This window comes from Grammomys surdaster, unplaced genomic scaffold, assembly GCF_004785775.1.
Source record: "Grammomys surdaster isolate TR1022 unplaced genomic scaffold, NIH_TR_1.0 271, whole genome shotgun sequence".
NCBI classification, from domain to species: domain Eukaryota; kingdom Metazoa; phylum Chordata; class Mammalia; order Rodentia; family Muridae; genus Grammomys; species Grammomys surdaster.
In genome coordinates this window covers 7,031,286-7,038,719 of record NW_021604712.1, presented here as the reverse complement: position 1 = coordinate 7,038,719, position 7,434 = coordinate 7,031,286, and the positions used below count along the sequence as shown (strand labels likewise).

General features: G+C 44.7%; 1 protein-coding gene across 1 annotated transcript in view; it reads left to right on the top strand.

Moving 5' to 3' along the window:
• The window catches only part of Fam169b (family with sequence similarity 169 member B), a 61,417-nt gene that overhangs the window by 42,819 nt on the left and 11,164 nt on the right, over positions 1 to 7,434 (top strand). The window contains exon 6 of the mRNA XM_028776688.1: positions 6,549 to 6,731. Coding sequence (XP_028632521.1) covers positions 6,549 to 6,731 — 183 coding nt within the window. The remainder of the gene's footprint in view (positions 1 to 6,548; positions 6,732 to 7,434) is intronic.

Sequence of the window (7,434 nt, the reverse complement as noted above, 5' to 3'; positions counted from 1 at the left end):
GTGACGGTTGGTTCCTCTTGTATTTCCTCAGCTGGACTTTGGAGGAGGTCTGGCCAGTGGTGAGAGCAGACTTGTGAGATCAGCTTCAGGGAGACAGCTTATTTTTAGGGGGCTGAGGGGGAACAAAGGCGTTTTAAGCCTTTGGGAGGTGTGTAGGTGTTATTGGGGTGAGTATACATCATTGGCCTGGGCCGGGGGACTAGGGCTACCTCATTTGCATAAGGAGGAATTCCAGGTGCTGCCAGACATGATGTTATAAAGACAGAGGAGTTTAACTTGGCTACCCAACTATGTGTCATCCTCTGGTGGGGCAAAGGCACAGGGCTATGTGTTCCGGGACACACAGGCCCAGGGAGGGAGGCAGGGAGTGGTCCTTCCCCTGCCCATCCCAGGGTGAGATTTCTGGGATTTGGATATGCCTCAACCCCACTCTTGCTCTAGGCCTGCTTCCCATGGATCCCACATTTCCTGATGATTAGACAGGGTTGTGGGTTGGGAGATGTGGAGTAGCCTTGTCACATGTTGGAGCCTTTGGTGTATGACATGAACATCAGGATTGGTGCTAACACTGATCCGTGCCTGAGTCAAGGAGTGGGGAAAGGGACATTAATCACTTTTTTTCATCGTGACAGAACACTGTGAAAATGCCTTGAAAGGAGGAAAGGTTTATTTTGGCTCACAATCTCATGGTCATCTGACTCCATTGCTTTAGCCTCAGATGAAGCAGACTGTCAAGATGTAGGGAGGATAGTGGAGGCCAGATCGCAATGATCGTGGATCACTTGCTACTCACACTTGACAGCCTGGAAGCAGAAAAAGAGGGCTGGGAAAGGCCAGGGGCAAGCAGACGCTTCCAGAGGACCCTTCCCACGCCCCTGTTCCTCCATTCAAGTACCATCTCTTAGTGCTTTCTTATTGTGAATCAGTAAGTGGGCCAGCCCATTAATTAAGAGTCCTCATGATCCAGTAGCTTCTCCACAGCTGGAACCACCAGCTGTGGAGCAAACCTTCCACACCAAGCTTTTTGGGAGACACATAAAGCCGCCGTGTTTTTACCACATCAGGGTTACCATTACTTCTAAAAATGTTGTCACACATTTGTCTATGCACGTATGCATGCATGTACATGGGTGGAGGGGAGGGCGCTTGGGCCTGGACCACATAAGGGTGTGGAAGTCAGTGGACTACTCAGTTAATGTACCTGTTTACTCAGACATGTCATTTTTCATATTTATGGGCTTCAGGGTGATTATTTGAGATGTGTTATGAGCAAATCTGGGTAATTAATCTCTGTGAAAATCTGCCATTTGGTGTTGGGAGCTCTCAAGTGTCTCACTTGTCCTTGTCGTTGACAAAACATACAGCTGCAAACTACCTTATTGTACACGCTCTCATTGTGTCTTTTAAGATATTTTTTATTGTGGTATAAATTTATATTTTATAAAACTTGCCTAAGGGCTGGAGAGATGGCTCAGTGGTTAAGAGCACTGACTGCACTTCCAGAGGTCCTAAGTTCAAATCCCAGCAACCACATGATGGCTCACAACCATCTGTAATGAGATCTGATGCCCTCTTCTGGTGTGTCTGAAGACAGCTACAGTGTATTCATATATAATAAATAAAGAAATCTTTAAAAAAAAAATAAAACTTGCCTAAACTAAGGGTGAATGTTAGAGAGAGGGCTACGTAACCCTCACCAAAGCCCAGTGTTAGAACACTCCTGTTACCAGTGGATGCTATCTGTCTGCCGTGTGTCGCTGTCTCAGCCCTAAGCAATAGCCGATTTGCCTCCTGGCCTGCCAATTAGCGTGTACCAGGTGCTGTACCAGTCATGTTTTCAATTAGCGTGGTATCTTGGAACTCCTGCAAACCATGGCGTGCTTATGTTTCTCTTTATTGCCACATGGTTCTGCCTTACGAATATGCTCTCCTTTGCCTGTGAATCTATTGGCTGATGAGTTGTTTCCCCTTTACTACTGTGAATAGGGTGGCTATAAACATTTTCTTTCTTGTTTGCATGGCAGTGTTTTCCTCCTCTTGGGTAGGCTCCTAGGAGAACAATACCTGGATCACTTGGCGAGATTATATCTAATGTTTAAAGGAACTGCCGATGGCCACGAAGTCTGGCTGAATCCTTCTGTCAACCACACATGAGGGTTCTGATTTCCACACGTCCCCCTGGTCTCTCACTATTGTCTGTCCTTTTGGTTCTAGCTGTGCTAGCCCAGGGTGGCATTTTGCTGTGGGTTTAACTTCCATTTCTTTAATTATGAGTGATGTTAGCTGGTGTCCATCCACAGTCATGTAAATGTCTTCTTTAAAGAAAGGCTTGTTCAAGTCTTGTGCAATTTTAATGAGAATGTGTATCTTCTTTTTATTGAATTGTAAGAGTTCTTTATTCTGGTTCTCAGTAAGCTTTTTGTTTAATGGGAAATGTGATTTGTAAACAATTCTGTTGACAGTCTATGCTCGGCCTCCTTTTGTTTTTCTTAATAGTCTTCTGAAGCAAAAACTTTAAAAATTCTGATGAAGTTGGAGTTGCCAGTTAACGGTGCTTTTGTGGCTGAATCTGTGAACTCCGTACCAGCTCAAGGTTGCAAAGACTTGTTTTTTCTATTTTTCTTGCTCAGAGCTTTAAACTTTTGTCTCTTATTCTTGTATCTGTGATCTATTTTGAATTTGTTTCTGTAAACAATGTAAGAAAAGATTCCAATTTCAGTTAAACAAACAAACAACCAAACAACCAATATACTTTAAAAGTGACACTCTTTTTCGGTGGGCTCAACAGAAGGCTTAGCATCCTGGGCCATGCCTTCAGCTTCTAGGGCATTAAATCAGGGATACTATATTTTAGAGCAGTTTTAGGCATGCAGAAAAACATTGAGGCAAAACGCAGTTTTTCTGTGCAGTTTGTGCTGTGTTCTAGGTTTCTTCCATTGCTGTGATAGGTTACGTGATCGAGAGCACCTTTGGGAGGGAGGGTTTATTTCATGTCACGCTTCCAGGTAATTTAGGGAAGTGGAGGCAGCAGGAACTGAAGCCTGGGTGGTGGGGTGGTGGGTGGTGGGTGGTAGGTGGTGGGTGGTAGGTGGTGGGTGGTAGGTGGTGGGTAGTAGGTGGTGGGTGGTGCATAAGAGTGAAGGTGGATTTGCTTACTGACTTGCCTCTCATGGTCTGCTCAGCCTGTTTTCTTATAGCACCCAGGATCTCCTACCCAAGCGTTGTAACACCACCCACAGTGGGCTGGGCCCTCCCTCATCAATCATCAAGAGAATGTCCCATGGACACACTCACAGGGCAACTTAATGCAGGCAGTTCCTCAACTGAGAGTCCCTCTTTCCAAGTGACTTTAGTTTTTGCCAAACTGACAAAAAGTAGGCAACACAGTGTGATTAGGATATTGCATGAATTTGGTCCATAAACCAACATGGATGCATGCCTTAGTTTATTTGGACTTTCACAAAAGACCCAACCCTCAGATATAAGCAACAGGAATCGATTTTCACCTAGTTCTGGAGGCTCAACGTCCAGGTTGCAGGTCTGTCCTCTCTTGAGGTCTCTCCGTGGTTAGATGTAGCCATTTTCTCACTGTGTAAGTCTGCTACATTTCTCTTGATCATATTTCTTCATCTTCTTATATGGACGGCAGCCATATTGGATAAGGGCAAAGCCTAATAGCCTCATATGAACCCCACTCTATCTTTCAAGAGCATTTTATCTAAATACAGTCATTCTGAAGGGTTTGGAATGTTAGAGGAATGCAAGTCAGCCCGTAGATCACATTGTAGCTAAGCCAGAGGCCACGTTGTACATGAGGACTCACCTTTAGTATTGGACGGTCTGTGTATCTCAACAAATGTTTAATGGTCTGTAGTATATAGGGTAGTCTGTATCCTGAGTATCTCTGGTGCTCCAACCTGGCAACTGCTATCTTTCTATCGCCTCAGCCAACTGGACTTTTCCAGAATATCTGGCAACTGTAATCAGAACGCTTGCCTGTTCATAGGAGCTTCTTCTTCCACAGTAATGGGATACCAGGAAGCAAGCAGCACAGTTTGCATGTCAAATCATCCCACTGTTATCTGTGGCAAAACAAAACAAAACAAAACAAAACAAAACAAAACAAAACCATTCTCTCCCCACATAATTGGTACTAACCTGTGTTGATCAACATAGAGTCGATTTCTGGGTCTGGCAAGACGGCTCAGTGGGTAAAAGCACTTGGCTGCCAAGCTTGATGGCTCAGGACCTAGCCCCATGTGGTAGGAGAGAACTCTGAGTCCTACAAGTTGTTCTTTGAGCTTTACACGTCTACCATCACACGTGTGCATTCTTACATGTTCTCTCTCTCTCTCTCTCTCTCTCTCTCTCTCTCTCTCTCTCATACACACACACACAGAGATGATGACGATGATAGTGATGAATAAATAAATGAAAAGCAATTTTAAAAGAGCTGGTTTCTGCGTTCTCAGTTTGCCATTGATCTGTAGTTCTTTGTGGCGGTGTCACTCTGGTCCCCTGACACAGCCATAAAATGGGCTTTGCTAGATTCCCCGCTCTGTTCTTTCCTAGCAATGCAAATGCAAAGGAAACTTTGCATTTCACATAACATTTAGAATCAGCTTATCGATGTCTCCCAAAAACATGCTGGAATTTTGCTAGGGCTGGCTTTGAACTTATAAAACAATCGTGGGGAGGATAATGGGGAAGAAAATTCCTTTTGAGTCCTCTGATTCATCAACATGATTCTTCTCCTCATTTATCCGGATCTCTAATTCCTTCTCCTCGTTTATCTGGATCTCTAGTTCTTTCTCCTTGTTTATCTGGATCTCTAGTTCTTTCTCCTCATCTATCTGGATCTCTAGTTCTTTCTTCTCATTTATCTGGATCTCTAATTCCTTCTCCTCATTTATCTGGATCTCTAGTTCTTTCTCCTCGTTTATCTGGATCTCTAGTTCTTTCTCCTCATTTATCTGGATCTCTAGTTCTTTCTCCTCATTTATCTGGATCTCTAGTTCCCCTCAATGATTTACACTTTCATTTTCAAGACCTGGACTTCGTTTGCTCAGTAGATTCCTAAATATTTTCTTCTCTTTAATTCTATGGTTAGTGGAGTTGCTTCTCTATTTAAACTTAAACCTTCTTAGTTACAGAAGATTTCATATTAGGTTGACATTGTTCTCGTCCCACAGAAACCGAAGCTGTAAATTTCCAAACAGACTGATATCTTTTCAAGCATGTGGAAGGAGAAATCCCAAATATTTTTTTTATAATTCCTACCTTAATTGAACAGAGTCACCTTGTTGGATATGGATTGTGCATAAAAGAATAATTTCATGTAACCACAGATTCTTTCGTTTGTCACTTTGGGCTGTGCTTAGCTGGATGGTTTTTCTAGTCTTTTTTTTTTTTTTTTTTTGGTTTTTCGAGACAGGGTTTCTCTGTGTAGCCCTGGCTGTCCTGGAACTCACTCTGTAGACCAGGCTGGCCTCGAACTCAGAAATGCGCCTGCCTCTGCCTCCCAAGTGCTGGGATTAAAGGCGTGCGCCACCACCGCCCGGCCGATTTTTCTAGTCTTGATTGGTTTTCTATGTGAACATGGTAACCTGTGGGTTGTATAATACTTCTGCTTCTTGGGCTAGCTAGAGGTAGGCTGGGACTAGCAGGGCTCTGAGTCACATTTCTTTCAGGGTAACAGGTTGGTCTTCACTTGCTTTTGTGATGGATGTAGGTATCTGAGAGAGAATTTGAGGCATGCCAGACTCCATGAGACCCAGGCCCCGTTAGTACATCTTCTATCCCTCTGTTTCGTTCTGTTGCTAAAGTGAGTCACACACAGGACTAGACTGGATGGGGGAACAGACCCCATTTCTTGATGGAAATAGCATTAACATCACACACTAAGATGTGTGGACACAGGAAGGGACATCATTATGACCACGGGAACACTGTTGCTTAGTATGGTATATCTTGCAATTCAGCCCATCTACTCGGACCAGAATCTTTCCAGGGAAGATTGGGAAGTCATTCCCAGGTGTGGGAAGTTACTCATGTTTCTGAATCTTGACAGTAAGAGGTGAGATGATAGCCATGTGAATGGTAACATTGGTGACAGTACAGTTACGAATCGTTGTCCAGTGATGAATCTGACTGGTCTCTCTGCCAGCACTGTGGACCGGCTTCACCTATTCAGAGAGAACCTTGATGTTGCTTAGATAAACCTGCTTGGTCCCAAGGGTCTCACTGAGAGGAGAGGTCTGGCTGGGTCCACAAGGCGTTGGAGGTGCTCAGTCTCCCAGGCTGAGCATCCATAACCCAGCCCACTTTCTGTGCTTGGAGCAATTAATTATGTGGACCTTTGAAGAGAATACTCAGGTCCACTAGAGACCTGGTGTTTTGGAGTCATCTGGTATCTTACTATCATTTGTTCAGTTTGTGAAGTGAATTCTACCCCCTGGGTGGTGCCAGTGACCCTGGCTAGACCCCTGAGGTCTGGGTGAGTCAGCATCCAGCCTGGGAGACAGCGTATATCTCTTGCTTTCCCGAAGGCAGCCTCTGTGGTGATGGTACCAGTGCATGCTACCTGCTGCCTGTCTTCGACACCGTGTTTGTGAGGAGGAAGAACCGTTGCCAAGGCCTAGGAACAGCCATGCTGAAGGACTTCTGTGACACCTTTCAAGGAGACGAAGCTCTGGGTATCAGTTGTCCGATATCTCCTGCAATGTATAAAGGTAACTGTCACTTGAGTCCTCTGTGAGCGTTTAGTGATGGTGACCGCTAACACCTGTGGACTGAGGCGATACGGAAGCAGAAGAGTCTTCTGGGTAGATGTAGGTGGAGGCTTCTCCTTCCCATAGCCTCAGCTAACCACAGACTTCATGTTCGATTTGCAAAGGAGACCTTTCTGAGCCTGATAAAAAATTTCATTTGAAAAAAATGCAGCTGGTCCCAGACTCACCACGATGCCACCCAGGATTCTTCCGTTTTATAGTAGTGTGAGCAGTACACACTCAGTAGAGACCATATTCACATTTAGAGTTTCGATGTTGTCTTAGTTAGGGTTTTATTGCTGTGAAGAGACACCATGACCAAGGCAATTCTTATAAAGACAACATTTCATTGGGGCTGGCTTACAGGTTCAGAGGTTCAGTCCATTATCATCAAGGTGGGAGCATGGCAGCATCCAGGCAGGCATGGTGCAGGAGGAGCTGAGAGTTCTACATCTTCATCTGAAGACTACTAGCAGAATACTGGCTTCCAGGCAGCTAGGATGAGGGTCTTAAAGTCCACGCCCACAGTGACACACCTACTCCAACAGGGCCACACCTCCTAATAGTGCCACTCCCTGGGCCAAGCATGTACAAACTATCACAGCATATATGTCTGTGTATGTGTGTATATGTGTGTGCTGCTGTATGTATGTATGTATGTATG